The 21,989-nt window shown below is 47.4% G+C and overlaps 3 protein-coding genes across 3 annotated transcripts; 2 read left to right on the top strand and 1 right to left on the bottom strand.

Moving 5' to 3' along the window:
• The first annotated feature begins 862 nt into the window (after positions 1-862).
• ufc1 (ubiquitin-fold modifier conjugating enzyme 1) lies at positions 863-2,778 on the top strand. The gene has a single exon (XM_058617729.1). The coding sequence runs from the start codon at positions 989-991 to the stop codon at positions 1,499-1,501; it is 513 nt and encodes a 170-aa protein (XP_058473712.1). The 5' UTR covers positions 863-988; the 3' UTR covers positions 1,502-2,778.
• Positions 1,819-6,469, bottom strand: fktn (fukutin). Its single transcript, XM_058617727.1, has 11 exons — positions 6,332-6,469; positions 4,938-5,187; positions 4,777-4,833; positions 4,370-4,570; positions 3,902-4,048; positions 3,698-3,828; positions 3,374-3,506; positions 2,985-3,114; positions 2,766-2,899; positions 2,162-2,286; positions 1,819-2,081 (listed from the first exon to the last, which is right to left on the bottom strand). Exons 2-11 carry the CDS (start codon positions 5,037-5,039, stop codon positions 1,868-1,870), a joined length of 1,374 nt encoding a protein of 457 aa, XP_058473710.1. The 5' UTR covers positions 5,040-5,187; positions 6,332-6,469; the 3' UTR covers positions 1,819-1,867.
• LOC131446481 (adenomatous polyposis coli protein-like) lies at positions 6,432-21,969 on the top strand. The gene is given in 20 exon segments (XM_058617730.1): positions 6,432-6,566; positions 11,986-12,141; positions 12,889-12,976; positions 13,295-13,499; positions 13,769-13,877; positions 13,962-14,075; positions 14,169-14,231; positions 14,318-14,368; positions 14,448-14,534; positions 14,632-14,809; positions 14,900-14,986; positions 14,989-15,099; positions 15,237-15,332; positions 15,423-15,514; positions 15,516-15,561; positions 15,686-15,765; positions 15,843-15,959; positions 16,037-16,251; positions 16,345-16,672; positions 16,674-21,969. Coding segments are annotated over 19 exon segments (6,855 nt in total). The 5' UTR covers positions 6,432-6,566; positions 11,986-12,006; the 3' UTR covers positions 21,327-21,969.
• The last annotated feature ends 20 nt before the right edge of the window (positions 21,970-21,989 follow it).

Raw genomic sequence — 21,989 nt, 5'->3', positions numbered from 1 at the left:
GTTTAATTTTGTATTTATTTGTCTTATTTTTTATTATATTTTATTTTGGTGACAATGTTCTTTAATGTACTTATATATAATATATAATTATTAGTATAGATAATTTTTTAATAAATGTTATTATATATTTTATGTTTTACATATTATTTTATCATTCCATGGCAGTTGTGTGTCTCTGTTTCTGTCTATTGGACATTCTTTGATCATAGATTGTGCTAAGCTTCACTTTTAGCCTGCTACAGACCAGGTTTGCCCGGCAGCACAAGTTACCATGGGTACATGGCTAGCATTCACATTAGCCACCTTGGTGGAACAGGGTTGAGGCTCAGATTGATGGAACGGAAACCTGAGCCACAGTTATGGCTTAGCCATGGTTGAGGCTTAGCCAGAGTCATAGTTTCCATGGTTACTGAGTTGGGGCTAATCTCAGCCTCTTTGATGGAACCGAACTCTCACTCATATTAGCCAGACTTGGCCATTTAAGCTTGGCTTTGCCTTTAGCCTGCTTGATGGAATATCCCCCTGTAGTCCCAAACATGGACAACACATCCCACAATGCAAAGCCGTTTCCAGGCGCTACTACATTTTCTTTACATTTTGATGTTTTTAACATTTGATTCTCAGTGTACATCCTGCCAGAAATTATTATTAGTAAGAATATTAGTAAAAACAAAACAACCTGAAATTATTTATTGTGAATTTATTAATACAATTTCATCCTCAGTCGGTTTTTGATATATTAGAGATGGCTAATAATACTAATTATAATTAATATTGTGATCAATATAAATTTAAATACATTTTCCAAACTGTACTGAAGTTCATTTAAGAGTATTATTTTGAAAATCCCACACAGGAACTGGTGTTTCCACCCGGAAGTCCACGTCATTCCTGTTTCGACAGCCACAAGTCAGCTGAAACCCAGAGACTGAACCCGAATAAATTCTGAGCTGAGAAGAAAACTTGTAGTTTTAATCTGGGAACTAACATGGCGGACGAAGCCACGCGCAAGGCCGTGTCCCAGATTCCGCTGTTGAAGGCGCACGCGGGGCCGAGGGACCGCGCGCTGTGGCCGCAGAGGCTGAAGGAGGAGTACCAGGCGCTGATCCGGTTCGTGGAGCAGAACAAGGGAGCCGACAATGACTGGTTTCGTCTGGAATCTAACGCGGACGGTACGCGGTGGACCGGCACTTGCTGGTTCATTCACGAGCTGCTGCGCTACGAGTTCCGGCTGGAGTTTGACATCCCGGTGACCTATCCCGACACCGCGCCCGAGGTAGCGGTGCCAGAGTTGGACGGTAAAACGGCTAAGATGTACCGCGGAGGAAAGATATGCCTCACCGATCACTTCGCACCGCTCTGGGCCCGGAACGCGCCCCGGTTCGGCCTCGCGCACCTGATGGCGCTGGGTCTCGGCCCATGGCTCGCGGTGGAGATCCCGGACCTGATCAGCAAGGGACTCGTGGTCCACAAGGGGCAGCAGCGCGAGGCGGCTGAGTGACGTCACGGAACAAAAATTGTTCAAACTATGAAAACAATGTACTGGAACATCACTGATAACATCCGTGCAGCGTGTGGGAAATTATGTTATGTAATAAAGTGATATTTATGATACTTTATTATGATTATAAAATACCATGGAGTTGGACAGTGATGATGCAACTTAATCTTCTGTAAAACAATGATCAGACAATGTAGGTTGTGAAGAGCGGATTCTAATGTACAACAATGTCCTCGAAGAAAACGTAATTGTCACTTAAGCTGAAACAGAAACGTCATTAATATTTGTTTTGAGTCAATGATGTAAAGAAACATCAATTCCACTTTTTGTTGTATTTTTATTGTTGATCTTATTTTCCACCTCATGTCAGTAAACTTGGATAAGCTCCTCCCACTCAGCTGGAGGCCACACCCCGTTTTCTTGCACATTGCTTGGTGATGACTTCCAGTCCCAGCTCCTCACAGGAATGCTCCAGGTGGTGCCATAGTTTGCCGTCACATAATCCAGTGTTTCACACGGAACACGAACCTTGAGCTCCAGAAGCTCCGTCCAGCAGAGTGAGAAGCGAGGGAAGATGTACCTGACGAAAAAGTAACATTGTGATAAATGTGGCGACCTTGCTGGCAAACAGTGTTTCATGTCACGTCGAGTTTTACATACTTGAACTTCCTGCCGCTCTTTGCCTGCGTTCCACCGTTCCACACGATGTCTCTCTCTTCATAGAAAAAGAAAATGTCCAGTTTGACGTCTCCACTCACAAATGACAATTCCAGACTGTCGTCTACCTGCGGTTCACAATAAAAGACCCAAAATTAAAGACTCAAAATACATGCATGTTCTCCCTGTGTGTGTGGGGGTTTTCTGCACATTCTCCGGTTTCCTCCCACAGTCCAAAAACAAAAAGATATGGGGATTTGGCAAATTGGACACTCTAAATTGACCAAAGGTGTGAGTGTGAAAGTGAATAGTTGTTTGTCTCCATGTGACCCTGTAATGGACTAGCGACCTATCCAGGGTGGACCCCGCTTTTCAACCCTATGTCAGCTGGGATTGGCACCAGTGCCGCCTCCCACGACCCTCATGTGGAGGATAAAGGAGCAGATGGATGGATGGACCCAAATTAAAGTCTCAACACAAAGGGAAATACACAACTGCTCAAAATAAAAAGACCTGTTTCAACACGAAGATAAATAAAGTCTCTGTAAGTAAGAGTCAATATGTTCACGAAAGACGCAAAAACAAAAATAATAAACTGAGTTCTGACCTTTCCAAACTTGTGTTTGAGTGACAGTCCGGCTTTTTTGAACGCTGTAACGATGTCAGACTTGAAGTCCACAATGAAGATCCCAATGTCCACATCACGGCTGTATGAGATGACACTGCACTGCCTGAACCAGCCTGCAGGGGGCGACACATTTGAATTGAATCAAATCTGGTTATGCTGCTGTTATTATGCTTTGGCATTAGCCTGTTAGCATATTACCCAGACAAGTGCCGCTGCTGAGCCAGAAGGGAATGTCAAGGCCAGCAAGAGTCCGAGCAGCGATATGAAGCAATGACTTTGCATTTCTGCGAAAATCTACTGCCGCTGGAGATGAGTCCTCTGGGTAAAGCTACATTCACAAAGAATGTAGAGAGAGAGAGAAAGCTTTTCAGATTTATATTATTTTCTTTTGCTAAAATCATTCAAATTTTTAAAATAACAATGAAATAAACAACATTTGTTCCGTGTTGTGTAGTTTTAAGTCATCCACAAACTTTCAGGTACCATGAAGCTGAACAATTTCTTAAAATGTCTTAACATAAAAAACATTTCTTTACACATCACTTTATTCCATCATATTTTTTCCCTGCTGCTTTTCTTTCCTGTACCTGGAGGAAGGTGCGGGCTTCACGGTAACGGCACTCCAGGAAGTGGGCATGCCGCTGCTCAGACAGGAAGCGAGTGATGTTGTGTGGGACTTGAATGTCAAGACCATCCAGGACTGTCAGGACCAGCTTTGGCCTGCAGGGGGCGAGCACACACAAAACACACACCAGGATGTTCATAACAAAGCACCTCTCATTTTTGCTGACATATTCCTGTGTTTGAGTCAGATGAGATTTTTATTCCTACAAGTTTACTCACTCCTGATGTGTCTGATTCCATCTTTTCACATGCACATGCTTTTCACAGTGGTTAGCCTCCTGCTGTACCTGTCATAAGCTCCAGTGTGGCGTCCGTAGTCCAGCAGTTTGAACGGAGCAAAGCTTCGGTCCACGTGAGCTTTTAGCCGTAGCGCTCCGTGCCACAGGTAGTTGCCACTGCGCTCGTACAGGAACACCACCTGCCACAAAACATGGTTATTGGAGTAATTTCTGTGCTTACCAGGTATCGCGAGGTAATGTGACTCCACCCACATGGATGATGTAACCGTGGAGGCGGAACAGGAAGTGCAGTGGGATCTCTTCGCCTGATAGGGTGTCTAAACTGGCTAAACGTGGGTCCTCTCCTCGCACCTGCAGCAGCTCAAAGCCTTTCTGCTCAGCAGCCAACAGGAAGTTGGCCTGACAAACAAAGAAATGTGACCAGGTTAGTCATATAAGCTCGACGTCCGACAAAAAAATCAAACCGAACAATGCCAAAGTGTAAATCAGTTAGTCCTAAAAATCCTGAAAAAGTGTTATTCTCCAAAATTTAGCAAGGTAATTTTTAAAATCTTAATATCAAACAGGACTTTGGTGTATTTCAGTTCAGTGACTGTGTCAGACGGAGTCTGTGCTCCAGTCATGCAGGAAGTACTGGTTTTTGTTCACAATTCTGCTAGAACTGTAGTGGAAAAGTGCCAAGAGTCAGTTACATCCTCACTGATAGTTTTAAAAACTCACATTGTGCTTCCATAGGTTGGCCTGCAACGCAAATGACGTGATTGGCCGGTCAGTGCACAGGAAGCTGCAGTGTGGCTCACGTGTCTGTCGATCACGCTGCCGCAAAGCATCCTGGGAGAGTAAGGTGAGTGCTGCAGTGTCAGCGAGAAACAGCGGCAGCCTGAAACGCTGTGCGAGGGCCAGGAACTTCTTCACTGTCTGCTACAGAGAGAAGAGCCAAAATGGATGGTTACCATGGAAACAATGGACAGTTACTGTGAGAACCAATGGGATATCTCACATGGAAACAACTGACAGTTACAATAGCATCTGGTGCAACATAGCAGTTGCCATGGAAACCAAGACAGAACACTGACAGAGAGGTTGAACATTTACACAACAGTCAGTGCTGCTTAATGCTAACTTACCCATTGGATGTCACTGGCGGTCAGGTGACCCGTTTGGCTCAGGATATGAGGACCAGACTGCAGAGGAGCAAGTTGGGTAATTAAATAAAATAAATTAAACAATGTTTAAAAATGTGTTGTGCTAATTTACTAGCTCGAACGTAAACAAAAGATTTTCTCACCCTGGTGACGTAGTTCCGGTAGTAATAGAGCTGGAATAGCAAGAACACGCAGCTGCTCACGATCAGCAGGGACAAAACGACCGTCCGGTTCACACGAGGCATCCGGAAAAAGTGCGCAGTAACCCGCGCCTCATGACGCCAGCGGCGGCGGAGCTCTCCGTGAGGGTTAAAGTCGCTAAACCGTTACACCGAGCTGTCCGCAGCGTCGATAACATCCGCCATCTTTAAAACGACGCGCCGCTTCTTCTTCCTGGAGTTTTATTGGCGAAAAACGTATTGGTGCATCAGCGCCACGAGGTGGTGAGGAGGAGCAGGGTTTTAAAATGTTATTCCACTAACCTATCCCCCCCCCCCCCCCCCTCTCTCCTGCTCCTCCCTTTTTATGTCAAAGTGACCATTAGGTTATTTTTCCCTGAGTCAGTCATTTTATACTCTGGGACACGTGACTGATTTACCTGGGACAGGTGAACACAGTGATTTATGCAAGTTTAAACTCTGATGGTCTGATGTTGTATTCACTCCTCTGCTCATGGACTGTTCACTGAAATAATATTACACTAAATGATGATCACTATGATAATGTTGTGACTGTCATCGTTACAGTTAATAGTGTTAACTGGAATGGAATGGAAAGAAGTGAAATGAAGAAGAAGGGGACAAACACTGCGAGTGAAAAGACGAAGAACAAGAGAAAGAAGTACTGAATCCAGAAGAATGCCTGAACATCACTAACTAACTAACCAACTAGCTACCAACTCAAACTTGACTCAAAACTGTCAACTATTTTGATAATCCATTCGGTTTGAGTGTTTTTTATCTCTCTCCAATACTTAAAACAAGCTTTATGATAAATCACTAAATCATTTTTTGGTTTGTGGACAAAACAAGACAATTGAGAACGTCATAATTTCCAGGTTTGGTAAACACTGATCAACTTTTCCTGGCATTTTACTTTACAGACCAAATTATTACTTACTTAATAGATTAGATTAATCGAGAAAATGATCTTTAGTACATCAGCATAAATACAAAAAGGCCCTAATAGTTGCAGCTTTTAGCACCTGACTGCTTTAGTGTGTTTTCTTGTTTACATGTGACTAATTTTTTAATCTCTGTTTCTCAAATGCATCTTGTGACTTGAGAGAAACTAACCACTGCAATTAAATGATCTGAGAAATTAGAATGGTGATATTAATAAATATTGATAGTAGAAATTAGACGAAAACACTGATTTTAAACTCGATGTTGAGCTGATTTAAACGTGAAACCGTCATTAAAGTCAGTGCAGCAGGTGATGCAACACACATCAAAATAAAGTGTAAAGTACTCTTTAAAGTATCTTGTACTGGTACATGCAGTAACTTAACGCGGTGCGTTACACTCAGTACTTTTACCTGTTCAACTTTACACAGTCAGTGACACACTGAAACAAGATGGCGGACCGCAGCCGCGGCTGGTTCACAACAAAAAGACGGAGCTAAACTTCGCCGGACTTCCAGAACTCCGCGGACCGGGGACATGAGCGGCCTCCACCGCCTTTAACGACTCGCACCGGTGCCGGTTTTTCTTGGGATGTCCCGTTCGGCTGCCTCCGTCTGAGGTGGACTTTAGTCGTTTCCTTCAAAGGAGGTAAGAGCGGCCGCGCTGTTAGCTTGCCTAGCCACTAGCCTATCCATATCAGCTAGCTCCGCGCTAACAGTTTGTTATGGTTGGATGTGGGTGCTCGGGCGGTTCAACGGGCACACCGGCAACGGCCACAGAGTTCAGCCGCACCGTAAAGATGACGGTCGGCAGAAGTAAGATGGAGTGCAGCCGGTGGTATGGCTGTGTTTTGGGTTAAACACAGTAAGTCAGCGGGTCAATGGCAGCTGGACTGCAGCTGGAATGCTATCTGTTCAGCTAACAGCTAAAGAGCTAGTGCTGCAGTGTTATAACTGTACACTATGGTAGTACTACTGGTTTACCACTGCAGTATTAATACTACATGTGTGAAAGTTCACTTACAGACGAGTGTGGTTGGCTTGAGACCACTGTATTGTGCGTGTACATGATTGTAATAGGTTGTGAAGACAAGTTCTGATTCAAAACTATCTTTGTGAGCACATTTTGGATGGCCCTCACGACTAAGGTTTTTTGGGGTTAAGACTTGGGTTCAGGTTTAAACGCAACATTGGGTTTAAATTAGGGAAAGGGTAAGGCAGTGATTTGTGTAAGATCAAGGTAAGTGGCTTGGGAATGTACGCGGTCTATGAGTGTCCACACTGTGTGTGTGTGTGTGTGTGTGCGCGCGCGTTGGGTTTGTGTTAAAGGGATAGTTCAGGTTTTCTGTGTGACGTCACCCCACGATTTCAACGCATTCCAGTTGAAAGTTACCATTGTTGTACATGATATTTTGTGCACATGGCAACATATATACTGTGAAACAAATATCAAACCAACATGCTTTTAATGCCAAAATTAGCTGTGTACCTTGTGTGGCAGACTTTGTGGAATCCTGAACCTGGTAATGTTAGGTTGCTCCAAGTTAAAAAGTCCAGGGTCGGTGGTTTCTGTGATCTTGAAAAGTCAAGAGTTCCGTGTTGAAACGGAACATGTAGAATACTGGCACAAGGTCTGACATCTTAAAGCTGCAGTGTATTAAACATTAACATTTTTCTATGCTGTGTTCCTCACCTGATAACAGGCTCTGTCAAGCAATACTATCAGACCTGACTGAGGGAGTGTTTATGTGTAAATGCTAGCAGTGCAGGAACAGTTAGGGCCTAGAACCATTACCATATGTTTCAGTCATACTCTAACCTGTTTGGATTGCTCTTGCATTACCTGCGAAATGTTACCATTATGACATAAAATAAATCACTTCCTGTGGGCAGTGTGAGATTGTAGCCAAGCAACACAAGATTTAAGCACTGCTATACTGAAAAGCGCACAGTCATATGGGGCTGAAGGGCTTAATCAGTCTTGTGTGAACTCATTTGACAGTGATTTGAATCTAAACATTACAGTTTTACGATCACAATATCCTAAGAATATGTGCTTTATTCCTCTCTTGACAGGAAACCGAAGGGTTTTAAACTGCTCAACATCAATGTTCACAAAAAATGCAGTGCCTTTAGGTTGAAGCCTTGAGATTTGTGATTTGACAGGCACCAATTAGTTCAAGTTCACAGGCATTAGCTATTTGACAATACTAGCTGTCAATCACACAATGTCCACTCAAATGTGTCATGTTTATCATCCATTTAATTCTAAATGGGAATGTAATTTACAAAACTTGCTTCATATTTTATTGAAGGCCTGAAACAAGCGAGGAAGACAGGAAAATGTTAACTGACATTGCAAATCAAGTGAGAAGTAGAAGCTTATATTCCCATGGACTTCAATTCAAGTGGAATTTATTTTTGCAACCCGTGTATTCACCCCTGGGAGGCTAACCACGGCATCACCTTTCAAACCATAAATAATGTGTATGAGTTGATCTTCCTGATGGAGGCAGAAGTGGATCAACAACTCCTCTGTGCCCTGATGTAAAACACTTTTTCTTCATGGTCTTTGTTGTGGGAGAGTGAGCTGTTTACTAAGTGACACAAACTTCAGTTGCCAGTTGGAAAAGGCTGTTTAACAGCAGCGTGAAGCAGCAAGTGTATTCTAAAGACATCACGGACTTAAGATGATTAAGATTTTACTCTTGGGGGGGGGGGCACTATGACACATACACACACACACAAGCACATACACTGTTTTTGAATAAATTACACAAAGCATAGTATTATTTACACCCTCATGAGCTGATGACATACAGTGATGATGGACTGTTACTCATGAGAAGCATCAGCTGATGTTCGTCTGTAGTTGCTCTGTAGACAGATGCATGATTCATTGGAGCTGCTGTGCAGGCTCCATTATGACGTGTGTACTTGTATTTGTTACCTCTTAAAGACCTCTTCTGGCATAAACACTGACCTTGTCAGGACCAGTGATCCTCATGGAGACCCATACTTGTTCTACATGTGTAGAACCTCATTTCTGAGGAACTGGTTAAGTTGAGGTGTAAGGTGTTTGAATTGTGGCATTCAGGCATTCACTGGTTATGGTTATGGTTTGGTATAACACTTTGTTTAGACTGTCCAAATGAATGGAAGTCAGTGCTGTGTCCTAAGAAGACTAGCTGTGCAAAACAGTGTATGTTTGTGCATCTGTGTATACTGTATTTTAATCCCTCTGTGTGTGTGTGTGTGCGCGTGTGTGGGTGTGTGTGTGTGTGTGTTAATCTCAGCGTGGGTTTGTGTGTGCATATTAATCTGTGAGTGTGTAAATGTTTGTGTGTTAGTATTTCAGTAACCCGGTCAGTCCTGCAGCAGCAGCAGCAGCAAAGCATGCTGGGAGCAGGAGGGGGGGCTGCCCCTCCCTCCCCTCCCTCTCTGTCTGTCCCTGGTCACTGATTGGCTGCTCTCTCGCCCAGCTGACTGCTCTCTGTCAGACAGCGAGCGAGAGAGCGAGAGAGAGGGAGGGAGATGGAGGCGACAGCGATGGGGTGAGCTGCCATTTTCTCTTTCTTTTACTAACATCTCTCCATCCTTCATCCCTCCATCTGTTTTATCTGCTTCGAGTGTCTGGTATTGAATGAATTAATGAGTGAGAGGGGAGGACTAGGGATAATAGTGGAGGGGGGCACTGTCCTTTCATTGTCTTCTCTCCATCCGCTGGTTTGTGGTTTAATTTATTCTGTTGTTTTTGATGGAGGGAGTGAAAGAGAGAAGGGGGGGAGATGAGGGGAGAGATGGGGGGTAGAAAAAGAGAGGTGGGGGAGGCAGGGATGATGGAGGAAGGATAGAAGAGGGAGAGAAAATGGCTGCCTGGTGATAGGGGATGGAGACAGGGAGGAGGAGGAGGAGGAGAGGCTGCTGTTCTCTGCTGTCCTTCACTGTTTCTGCTGCTGCTGCAAACTTTGTTTAATGACCAAACAGTACAGTTTGATTAGTCATTTTCCATTGATCACGTTGTGTTTGATGAATTATTGATGAGTTCCGATCAGACAAAAAGATCTGTACTGCAGTGATGTAGTATCATTATATTACAGTGGAGTGTTACTGCAGTTCACACGAGTACAGTACAGTGTAGTGTTTCTGGAGAGTACTATAGGATTGTTGCAGTACACGGCAATATTGCTGTACTCTATAGCATTATCATAGTTCCATATAGTGTACCGTAGTACACGATAGTATTACAGCAGTACGGTGTACTGTTACTCCAGTACACTGTCGTGTTATTGTAGTACATTGTGGTTTTTCTACACTATAGTTAACACATTGTGGTTTTTCTACACTATAGTGCACTGCACTACACTACACTACAGTGTTATATCACTGCATTACATTGTAGTATTAATTGACATTTGTGTAGTTGTAGTATTACTTCAGTACTACAATCTTTGCTGCCTCACAGATTAAAATGATGGATCATGATGCCTCCGAAAGGCCAGCAGTCATGTGGTGCACCTAAATATGGACATTTATATTCTTTTTCTATTCAAGCTTTACACATCTATATTGAAATAGATATTGAAAACCACTACTAAATAATTGGCTGTCGCTGTTTCTCCGCGTCTCCTCCAGCTGATGACAAGGAATATCATTTTTAAAATGTTTTTACTCCTGTTTTGTTCTATGGAAAAATATCAAGAACAAAAAATGTACTGACAGACCTAACTGTGACTAGCAAGTTCTGCATTGATCAGCTAATATTTCTATTGCTTATAGTCCACTAATTATGAATACATCAACAATGTCTACAACTCTGCTAGTTATTTATGTACTCTGGAGGAATAAATACATGTTTGTTTTCTAGTCTGTTCCCCGGGATCAGCACAAGCCAGCAATTGACAAATGGAGATGGCTGCTTTTTAAATGTCCAATTATTGATTTTTCTCTACCCCATTGCTTACATACTGTGTCCCATTCCAATGGGAATGTTCTGAAACTGTTTTCCTATGGTGATCACCTTGTTGTGAAACATTTTCTAGTGTGGAATGTTCGGTGCAGATTATGTGGGCTTTTTGTTAAATTTGGCTGCAACTAATGATTATTGTCATAATCTACTAATCTGACGAGTATTTTTCCGATTAATCGAGTACTTGTTTGGTCCGTGAAATATCAGAAAATGTTGATCAGTGTTTACCAAACCTGGAAATGACGATGTTCTCAGATGTCTTGTTTTGTCCACAAATCAAAATGATTTTGAAGCTGAAAAAAGACTCAAACCGATTAATCGATTCTCAAAATAATTGATGATTCATTTATTAATGGATTAATAATCAATTAATCTAATAATTGTTGCAAACCTAATCTTTAGTAAGGTCAAGTCTCTGAGCTTTTGCGATTTGTTTTATAGTGATTGGGAATTAACTTTGGTACTTAAAAATGTGTGAGAGGGTATTTTGTAACGTGGGTTTTTGTTACAAGGTGACAAAAAGCCCACATTAACACCCGCACTGCCTGTGTTACGATGATGTGGTGCTCTAAACCTGTGGGATGTGTGTGATTGAAGGCATCAGCGCTTTGTGGATGTTGGCGTTATCTGCTCAGCTGTGCTGCTTTGCAGACAGCGATTTCGACGAGTGACGACACTGCAGTCGTGTTGGAAGTGTTTCCACTTCAGAAAGCAGCAAGTGTAGAACAACCTTTCTGTTTAATTGTTTCTCTTCCTCACTGAGGCACTTCCTCACGCTGCAGTCTCTCCTCACTGCTCCTCACATTAAAGTGAAATCTGACACTGCTCCCCCAACATCACCACATTGTGATAGGATATTTTCTCAGGGCGAGGTGTTTTCTTGTCCCAGTGCGTGGACTTGCAGGCTCACACAGCATCAACTCGGCGAAAAATGTTGCTTTTTATGAAGCCGAAAATACCTCGGTTCACAAGCATGTGTACTGAACTGTGCTGAATGGAACTGTTCAATACTATACTGAGAACTGTGGCATCCCAAGTGGAAATGAGGTCTCTTGACAGTATTATGATACTACAGCAACGTATCGTCTGTGTTCCTCAGGTCAGCCGTGGCTTTTCCAACATGGCGGCAGCGTCTTACGATCAGCTGCTGAGGCAGGTGGAGGTTTTAAAGATGGAGAATTCCAACCTGAGGCAGGAGTTACAGGACAACTCCAACCACCTGACCAAGCTGGAGACAGAGGCGTCCAACATGAAGGTCAGTGCTGATGAGGTCACGTGACTGAGCGGGAGGGGGGGGGGTTTGTCAGCTGACTGGGAGAGACAAGTAGGTCAGCTGACCGTTTCAATCAGCTGAGTGAGAGGCTCCTCTCTGCTACATAAACTCTCTCTATACAAACTCATTCTCTCTTTCTCTATGTAACTTAATGTCTCTCACCCTTCAGCGTTTTCCCACAATCACATGCTATGCTGACTTTCAGAATGAGTTCCTTGTTGTTGGTCAGAGTGAGGTGTCTGTGTGTGTGTGATGATCTTTGGTCTGACACAAGGGACACGGGAAACCTGTCAGAGTGAGAAGTCTGTGGTTAAATTGTTTGTTTTACTTGTTTTCTTTGTGTTGATTTGTTCATTTTCTGTCTTTTTTGTTGTTTTCATTTTGTGTACTTGCTGTTGTTGTCCTTCTTTCTTGTTAATGTCCGTGATTCTTACTTGTCCCCTCTTTGCAAACACACCCTCACTTCCTGTTTCCCTATTCCTGTTTCCTGTTTCCTGTTGTGTGGATGAGCAGCAAATAGAGTGAGTGTTGCTAGTTCCACCATGTCTCTGTATGGGCGCTGTCGTTTCATTGTGGTAAGAGACATAGACCGAGAGAGAGAGAGAGAGAATTGTATCTGTTTGTGCTTTGTTTTATTGTTGTTTTGAGGAAAACATGGTTGTCTTATTTATAAGACGTTATACGCATCTGTCCTCATATGTCACTGTGATATCGCTCTGTACCAAACAGGAAGTGCTGAAGCATCTGCAGGGCACCATAGAAGAAGAACCTGGCGATGGGTCTGGATCTCAGCTGGAGCTGATCGAGCGACTGAAAGGTATAGACAACTCAGTCTCTCTCTCTCTCTCTCTCTCTCTCTCTCTCTCTCTCTCTCTCTCTCTCTCTCTCTCTCTCTCTCTCTCTCTCTCTCTCTCTCTCTCTCTCTCTCTCTCTCTCTCTCTCTCTCTCTCTCTCTCTCTCTCTCTCTCTCTCTCTCTCTCTCTCTCTCTCTCTCTCTCTCTTCCTCACTTCCTTTCATTTGGACAGCATAACCAAATCAAATCTTAGCCATAAACTTAACCGGTTCTCATTTCTGAGGTAACAAATACACAGGCACACACTCACTACATATTACTGTGCTGTCTTTTCTCATCAGAGATGAGCCTGGAATCCTCAGGTTTTAAGGCCAGATCCAGGCCTCCTTTCCCCCCATCATCCTCCTCCAGCTCAGCCTCCTCTGGCTCTGGAGCGTCAGGAGCAGCTGGAGGCCCGGCGACTACCTCGGCCTTCCCCAGGAGAGGGCTGCCGTCTGCGGGCAGAGACAGCCACGACCGCTGCCTGGAGGAGCTGGAGAAGGAGAGGTACTACTGAGGCCAACTGAATATTACTGAGTAGCACTAAGAGTGTGAATGATTTTAACTGCTGCCAGCAGGGGAAGCTGCAGGGAAACAGGCGACACTGTGTTGCCATGGAAACAACTTTAATTTTAACAGGGCACTTGTTTTTGCCACCAGTTTGCTCCTGTTTCTTTGTATTGCTCTACGATTGGATGCTGCTGTTGGCTGTTCTGCCCTCCCCCCCCCTCCCTCCCTCTATGTGCTGTCTGTGATTGGCTGTTGCTCGCTGACAGGTCCCTGTTATTGGCGGAGCTGGAGAAGGAAGAGAAGGAGAAGGACTGGTACTATGCTCAGCTGCAGAATCTGACCAAGAGGATCGACAGTCTACCGCTCACAGAGAATGTAAGAAACACACAGTGCAGTTCCCCTGATGCTCTTCTGCTTCCACAGCACGGGCAGTGAGAACTGGTTTGTCTCTTTTTTAAGTTCACGTTGCAGACGGACATGAGTCGGCGTCAGCTTGAGTTTGAGGCTCGTCAGATCCGTTCAGCGATGGAGGAGCAGCTGGGCTCCTGCCAGGAGATGGAGAGGAGAGCTCAGGTACCATCAGAGGTCAAACGGGTCAAGGGCCACTGAACAGCTTTGACTTCTAGTGTCCAACAATTGTGTGTTTGTGTGTGTGTGTGTGTTCAGGCCCGTGTGGCTCGCATCCAGCAGATAGAAAAGGACATCCTGAGACTGGGAGCCCGACTGCAGGTGAGTTGACTTGTGTTTCTCCTGTGATCACGTGACTTAGCTGATTGACATAGTTTTTAAGTCTCTTTTTCTCTGTCTCTCTGTAGGTGGAGGGATCTCAGGGGCCAAGTGAAAACAGTGGATTGGCAGCAGCTCAGGTGAGTGTCTGTCTTATATCCTTTTTCTTCCCTCTGTGAATCTCGATTCAATCTTTTTTTTTTTTTTTCTCTTGTCCAGAGTGCCAGCAGCCGGTTGGACCACGAGCCTGTCAATGAGACCAGCTACTCTGTGCCTCGACGAATCACCAGCCACCTTGGAACCAAGGTCAAGAATTTGTAACCGCCAACATGCCACCATGTCGTCCCTGTGGAAAGTGATTAGTGATCAATAACTGCTGTAGTGTCTGTGTCTCCCCCTACAGGTAGAGATGGTTTACAGTCTTCTGTCCATGTTGGGGACGCATGACAAAGACGACATGTCGCGAACGCTCCTCGCCATGTCAAGTTCGCAAGACTCATGTATTGCCATGCGTCAGTCCGGCTGCCTCCCGCTTCTCATTCAGCTGCTGCACGGAAATGACAAGGACTCACTGTTGCTAGGTAACCACGTGGTTCCTCTGTGTTCCCACTTCTTTTTATGCACACGTTCATTCAGTCGTTCATATTCGGGTACATCTTCTTGTCGCCCAGGTAACTCGCGTGGCAGCAAGGAGGCCCGAGCACGGGCGTCGGCGGCGCTCCACAACATCGTTCACAGTCAGCCCGACGACAAGCGAGGCGGCGTGAGATCAGAGTGCTCCATCTGCTGGAGCAGGTGCGTCATTACTGCGAGGCCTGCTGGAGCTGGCAGGAGAACCACGAGAGGAGTGTCGAGCAGGACGACAACCCTAGTAAGTGATGTCATGCACCCACCAGCCAATCGCGGAACAGTTGTTCCCTAAAATCACACGGGTGCATTGACTCTAAACACCTTTTCAGCGTGAATACACCTTAAGTGTGTGTGTGTGTGTGTGTGTGTGTGACACAGTGCCATCTCCAGTGGAACATCAGATCTGTCCAGCCGTCTGTGTCCTCATGAAACTGTCTTTTGATGAAGAACATCGCCATGCCATGAACGAGCTTGGTAAGTGACCACCTGAGACACACATTCTGACCGCATCCAAACACACGCACGCATTTTGACCCCCTCTCTCTTGCTCACTCGTCCCTGTAGGCGGTCTCCAGGCGGTGGCTGAGCTGCTGCAAGTCGACTGTGAGATGTTCGGGCTGAGCAGTGACCATTACAGTGTCACTCTGCGACGGTATGGCCGGCATGGGGCTCACCAACCTCACCTTTGGAGATGTGGCCAATAAGTGTGGTCACATGTTAATTAATTATTTTTTTAATAAACATTTTCACTTCTGCTGTTCAATGTTTGACCTGGATGGCCTAACAGTATAATCAATACTCCATATCAACTGTCATTGTTTCCCATCAGGCCACGCTGTGCTCCATGAAGGGCTGCATGAGAGCGATGGTGGCCCAGCTCAAGTCTGAGAGTGAAGACCTGCAGCAGGTTTGTTACCATAACAACGATTCGTCACCTGTTACCGTTGTAGTCTGTGGGTGTAAACTACTCTTGTGTATTTTCAGGTGATAGCAAGCGTTTTGAGGAACTTGTCTTGGCGTGCCGATGTCAACAGTAAGAAGACGTTGCGTGAGGTTGGCAGTGTGCGAGCGCTGATGGGCTGTGCCCTCGAGGTTCAGAAGGTAAATTAATATTTGATGCGGGTCTATTCTAAGTGGGTTCCGGACCTCACTCTCACAGTCTCTTGTTCTCTGCTCAGGAGTCGACGTTGAAGTCCGTACTGAGCGCGCTCTGGAACCTGTCGGCACACTGTACTGAGAACAAGGCCGACATCTGCGCTGTGGACGGGGCGCTGGCATTCCTGGTGGGAACTCTGACTCACCGCAGCCACACCAACACGCTCGCCATCATCGAGAGTGGCGGAGGCATCCTGCGCAATGTGTCGAGCCTCATCGCCACCAATGAGACGCACAGGTAAGAACCAACTAGAAAAACAAAACTAGATAGGATGACACAGAACACCGTGGACAACCCATAATCCACTGCTCCCTCTGTGTCGTCTTACAGACAGATCCTCCGTGACCATGGCTGCCTGCCAACACTGCTGCAGCACCTGAAATCCCACAGTCTGACCATCGTATCCAATGCCTGTGGCACACTCTGGAACCTGTCGGCGCGAGACGCCAAAGACCAGGAGACATTATGGGAGCTGAGTGCTGTGGGCATGTTGCGTAACCTTATCCACTCCCGCCACAAAATGATTGCCATGGGCAGCGCTGCTGCCCTTCGCAACCTCATGGCCAACCGCCCGGCACGCTACAAGGATGCCAGTGTGGTGTCACCAGGCGCTGGCGCCCCGTCACTGCACGCCCGCAAACAGAAGGCGTTATTCGAAAGAGCTGGATGCGCAGCAGCTGTCGGAGACATTTGACAACATTGACAACCTGAGCCCGAAGGCTGCACACAGGAAGGGGCGTGGCTGTAATGGTGCTGGAGGAGGAGGAGGAGGTGCAACACGTCCATATGCCAACACACCAGTGCTGTCGAGCCCAAAGAACGGAGATGTATCGAAAAGGATGGGGGAGGACACTGTGTACCCTCGGCCGGTGTTCCCGCCCAGTGTCCGAGCGTCCAGTGACAGCCTGAACAGTGTGACTAGTGCTGACGGCTATGGGAACCGTGGAAAGACAAAACCGTCAGCAGAGCCGCTTTACTCCTCGGACGAGAGCGGTGCCAACAAGTGCTGTGTGTACAGGAAATACCCGGCTGACCTGGCCCACAAAATCCGCAGTGCTAACCACATGGCGGATGATGACGGTGCAGAGCTAGACACACCTATAAACTATAGCCTCAAGTACTCTGATGAACAATTGAACTCTGGGAGACAGAGTCCAAATCACCGCGGCGGCATCGAGAGCGATGAAGACGAGGGACAGGACACGAGGCTGAGGAGAAGGAATGATGGTAGCGAATCAGCAACAGGCAGCAGCCGCATGGCGTCCGTCTCACAGCCACGCTACGTTTCCGCAACATCCAACTACAGTGGTGAATCCACAACAGAGCAGCCGATCGACTACAGTCTGAAGTATGGTGCCGACGCCCCCCGCAAACCACTGTTCAAGTCTGAAGATACCACGACTGCCTCTCCTGCGCCTACTCAGCCCACCACCACAAATAAGCTCCGCCCGACTGCTCCTCCAACCAACCGTGGGGTTCCTAAAAGCAACCAGGAGTCGACACAGACGTACTGTGTGGAGGACACGCCCATCTGTTTCTCTCGAGGCAGCTCGCTGTCGTCACTGTCGTCGTCGGAGGAAGAGGACGGCGACATGATTGGGAGAAAGAGGAGAGGCGGAAGCGTCATCAGTGGAGTCGGTGGCAATGACTATCCGACCCTTCCTGTCAGCGAAAAAGATGCTCTCGAGCAGCAACAGCAGCGGCAGCAGAAAGAAGCAGAGAGCCAGACCGCAGCGCCTCCTTCTACACGGGGCAGACGAAGTCATCACCATCACCACGGCCACGCCCACCACCACCACCACCACCATATGACATCGTCTTCCTCCGGAGCAAGGACTCCTAAAAGCCCGCCAGAGCAGCCATATGCCCAGGAGACACCGCTGATGTTTAGCCGCTGCACGTCTGTCAGCTCATTGGACAGCTTCTCTACGTCCTCCATCGCCAGCTCTGTACGCTCCAGTGAGCCATGCAGCGGTGTCCCAAGTGGCGTGGTGAGTCCCAGTGACCTGCCTGACAGCCCGGGACAGACCATGCCGCCAAGCCGGGCCAAGACACCTCCTCCACCCCCATCGATGCAGAAGACCAAGGAAGAGGAAGCGGCCAAGAAGGACGAGCAGGAGAGCAGTGCTGACGTCTTGTTGCACTTTGCCACCGAGAGCACGCCACACGGCTTCTCGAGAGCATCGAGTCTGAGCTCGCTCAGCCTGGACGAGCCATACATCGTCGCAGAGATGAAGAAAAAGGAGGAAGAGGAGGACAGGGACAAGGAGAAGAAAGAAGAGGATTCAGCAAAACCCATCCTCGACGAATCAGATGACGATGATGACATTGAAATCCTGGAGGCTTGCATCAACATGGCCATGCCCAAGTCATCACGGAAACCAAAGAAACAGCAACAAGCAGTGCCACGGAAACCTAGCCAGCTTCCAGTCTACAAGCTTCTCCCACCTCAAACCCGCACCCAATCACAGCAGAGGAAGGATGTACCACTGCTGCCGCCAGAGGAGGTTCCAAGAGTTTACTGTGTGGAGGGAACCCCCCTCAACTTTTCCACCGCTACCTCCCTCAGTGACCTCACCATCGACTCTCCGCCCAATGAGGAGGCACCAGATGCCGTCATACCTGTGGTGCCACCTGCAGCCACCCAGAGGAGGCGCACTGGAGCTCCAGAAGGCGAGAATGGTGATGACATCCTCGCCGAGTGCATCAGCGCCGCCATGCCTAAAGCAAAACCCAGAAAACCAATCAGAGGGGCAGCAAACAATGACCACCTCCAAGCTCCTCCTCTCCCCCCTCCCCTTCCTCCTCCAGCCCCACCTCCTCTTGTCTCTCAGCAGCAGCAGCAGCAAAAGAAGAAGCCAACGTCACCTGTGAAACCGATGCCCCAGCGGGCGGCTTATAATGTTGTCACTGCAGCAGCGACTAAAGCAAAACCAGGTTTTGCCTTCGACTCACCACGACACTACACCCCCATCGAAGGAACGCCGTGTTGCTTCTCACGCAATGATTCGCTGAGCTCTCTTGACTTTGATGAGGAAGACTGTGGAGGCAGTGTTGAGAAGGATGGAGAGGAGAAGAAAGTAAAAGAAGAGGAAGGCAGGAAAAGGAAGCAGCAGACGGCTGCCGTTTTCCCACGAACGAAACCTGCGACCAATCAGATGACGACGGATGAGAAGCAGAAGTTTGCCATCGAGGACACGCCCGTCTGCTTTTCTAGGAACTCATCGCTGAGCTCGCTGAGTGACATCGACCAGGAAAACAACAACAAGGAGTTTGCTCCGCCTATTCCTGAGCAACAAGACGGAGGAAAAACTGCAACAAAGTCTCCTCCCCCTTCACAGACAGCGGATTCAAAACCACGCCCCCCCGCAGGTAGTGGCTACGCTCCCAAAGCCTTCCACGTGGAGGACACCCCCGTCTGCTTCTCAAGAAACTCATCTCTGAGCTCACTCAGCATCGACTCAGAGGATGACCTCTTGCAGGAATGCATCAGCTCTGCCATGCCCAAGAAGAAGAAGAAAGCTGCTGCCATTGCCACCGCCACTGCGCCCGCCGCCGTCACCACTCCACTTCCTGTTCCCAAAGCTGCTGACAACACTCTGGCTGAGGAGGAGCCTCCAGAGGCACCAAGAAGCCCCACCTCTCCTGACTCTGAGTCATTTGACTGGAAGGCAATCCAAGAAGGTGCCAACTCTATTGTGAGCAGCCTGAATGCTGCTGCTGCTGCTGCCTCATCACTGTCCCGGCAACCATCATCAGACTCAGACTCTGTTCTCTCCCTCAAGTCTGTAGGCTCACCTTTCCACCTGCCTATTGCCAAAAACAATGCAGAGGAAGAAGAAGAGGAGTTGGAGGAAAAGGAGGTAAAGCGAGGTGCAAGGATCTTGAAGCCAGGCGAGCGCAGCACGCTGGAGGCGAAGAAGAAGGAGGAGGAAGAAGAGGCAAAGGCATTAAAAGGTGGGAAGAAGGTTTACAGGAGTCTGATTACAGGGAAGCCAAGGGCGGAGACTGCGGCCAGGGGACGGAGTAAACCTAGAGCAGCTGCTGCTGCCAAAGCTCCCGGCAGCAACGACGACAGAGGAGGTGGCTCGTCACGGGACTCCACACCATCTCGTTCCTCTTCAGCAACCAATCAGAAAGGAGGGAAGCTGTCACAGCTGCCACGCACAGCGTCTCCGGGAAGTGCATCATCATCATCGGCTTCCAGACCGGCCAAACAGAGTACGACACCTAGGAGTGGCGCTGGCGGCATCCCGAGGAGCGAGTCGGCATCGAGGGTCGGCAGCTCCTCTGCAGCAAAGAAGCAGAAGGCGGAGCCTGAGAAACCAACGCTTGTGCGACAGTCGACCTTCATCAAAGAAGCACCGAGTCCGACACTGAAGAGAAAGCTCGAAGAGTCGGCAGCTGCTGCAGCATTAGACTCGCCATCCAGTCCTGACGCACCACTCCCTCCAATGACTCGGAGACATGACGTTAACCGCTCACACTCTGAGAGCCCCTCACGCCCACAGGAAGTTACATCATCACGAGTCAGCCGCACCGGCACCTGGAAGCGAGAAAACAGTGGAGCAGGAGGAGGAGGAGCTGGCGGTAAGCACTCAACGTCGTTGCCGCGTGTTGGGACGTGGAAGCGGACAGGAAGCTCATCATCAGTATTGTCGGCATCATCGGAATCCAGTGACAAGGGGAGGAGCGAGGAGGAGGGCGCCGTGAGGATGAAGGGAACGTGGAGGAAGGCGAAGAGTAACGCAGACTTTTCAGCCGGACGCAACTTTGTTGACAAATCAGAAGATGTGTGGGTCCGTCTGGAGGACTGTCCTGTCAACAACCCGCGCTCCTCCTCTTCCTGTTCAGCTCGCTCCCCTACTGCTGCCAATGCCCCGCCCATCATTGATAGCCCTGCCCCTTCCAAAATCCCATCCTCCTCCTCTTCTTCCTCCTCCAATCTCAACCTGCGCCACAGCTGCGAGAGTCTGGACGACAAGACACCTGAACGCCAACAGTCCCAACCACCACAACAACAACAACAACAACCGCCACCGCAGCAGCAGCGCGGTCAGCAGCGCAGTGGTGCCGTCGCGGCGAGGGTCAGCCCCTTCAACTACACGCCAAGTCCCAGGAAGAGCAGCATGGATGTCACCACCACCACGACCACAGCAGCTAGCACGACATCATCATCGACCACACCCACACGACCCTCACTCATCCCCACCCCCGTCACCAAAAAACGGGAGCCGAAGGGTGGAGAGGGCGGTGCTGGTGCAGGTGGTGGTGGTGGGGAGCGCGGCTCTTACATCGTAACATCAGTGTGAAGAATCTGGACTAAATTAAAAGCCCACACAGTGTAAATATGGAGAAAGAAATGTGTATAGGAAGTGAGTCTGTATTTAAGTGCTAGCCCCGTCCCTCTCCTGTCATTGGCTGTATTCACTTGTCAATCACGCTTCCTCAGCCAATGAGAGGAAACTTTAAAACAAGAACTTTTTATGTTTTTATACCACTAAATTACATGTAGCGCTTAGCCCCACCCTCTCCGTTTGTGTCCCTGCATGGCCCCGCCCAAACCCCTAATGATGACAGTTACCATTGTGTAATAAGATGATAACAGTTTGGTGATGATATTTAACGAACGTGTCGAATGTAATGAGAGAAATCACATAAACATTGAAAATGTTTTTTAACCTTCCAAGTAATTTTTTTTCACTCTAACACAAGGACTTAATCTGAAAGTCTTGTTTGTCGCTGAAAACTACCCGCTCTGTGTTGCCTTGGAAATGAATAACACTGTAAAACATAAGTTATTGCTGTAAACCCGTTAAAAGCACATGATGAAACAAAAAAGATTTTTGCCAAAAAAAACTTACGTTTGGTTTTCACTGTTTTATTTTTCTCGAGGAAGAAAAAGGCAGAAGGTTTTGGTGAAATGTTGAAACAATAAAATTCTTTAGGAGCAGACTGTTTGTTTTTATAGTTTT

This window comes from Solea solea, chromosome 19, assembly GCF_958295425.1.
Source record: "Solea solea chromosome 19, fSolSol10.1, whole genome shotgun sequence".
In the NCBI taxonomy this organism is placed as follows: domain Eukaryota; kingdom Metazoa; phylum Chordata; class Actinopteri; order Pleuronectiformes; family Soleidae; genus Solea; species Solea solea.
The sequence above is the reverse complement of the archived record's forward strand: the minus strand, read 5'-3'. Positions and strand labels throughout refer to the sequence as shown.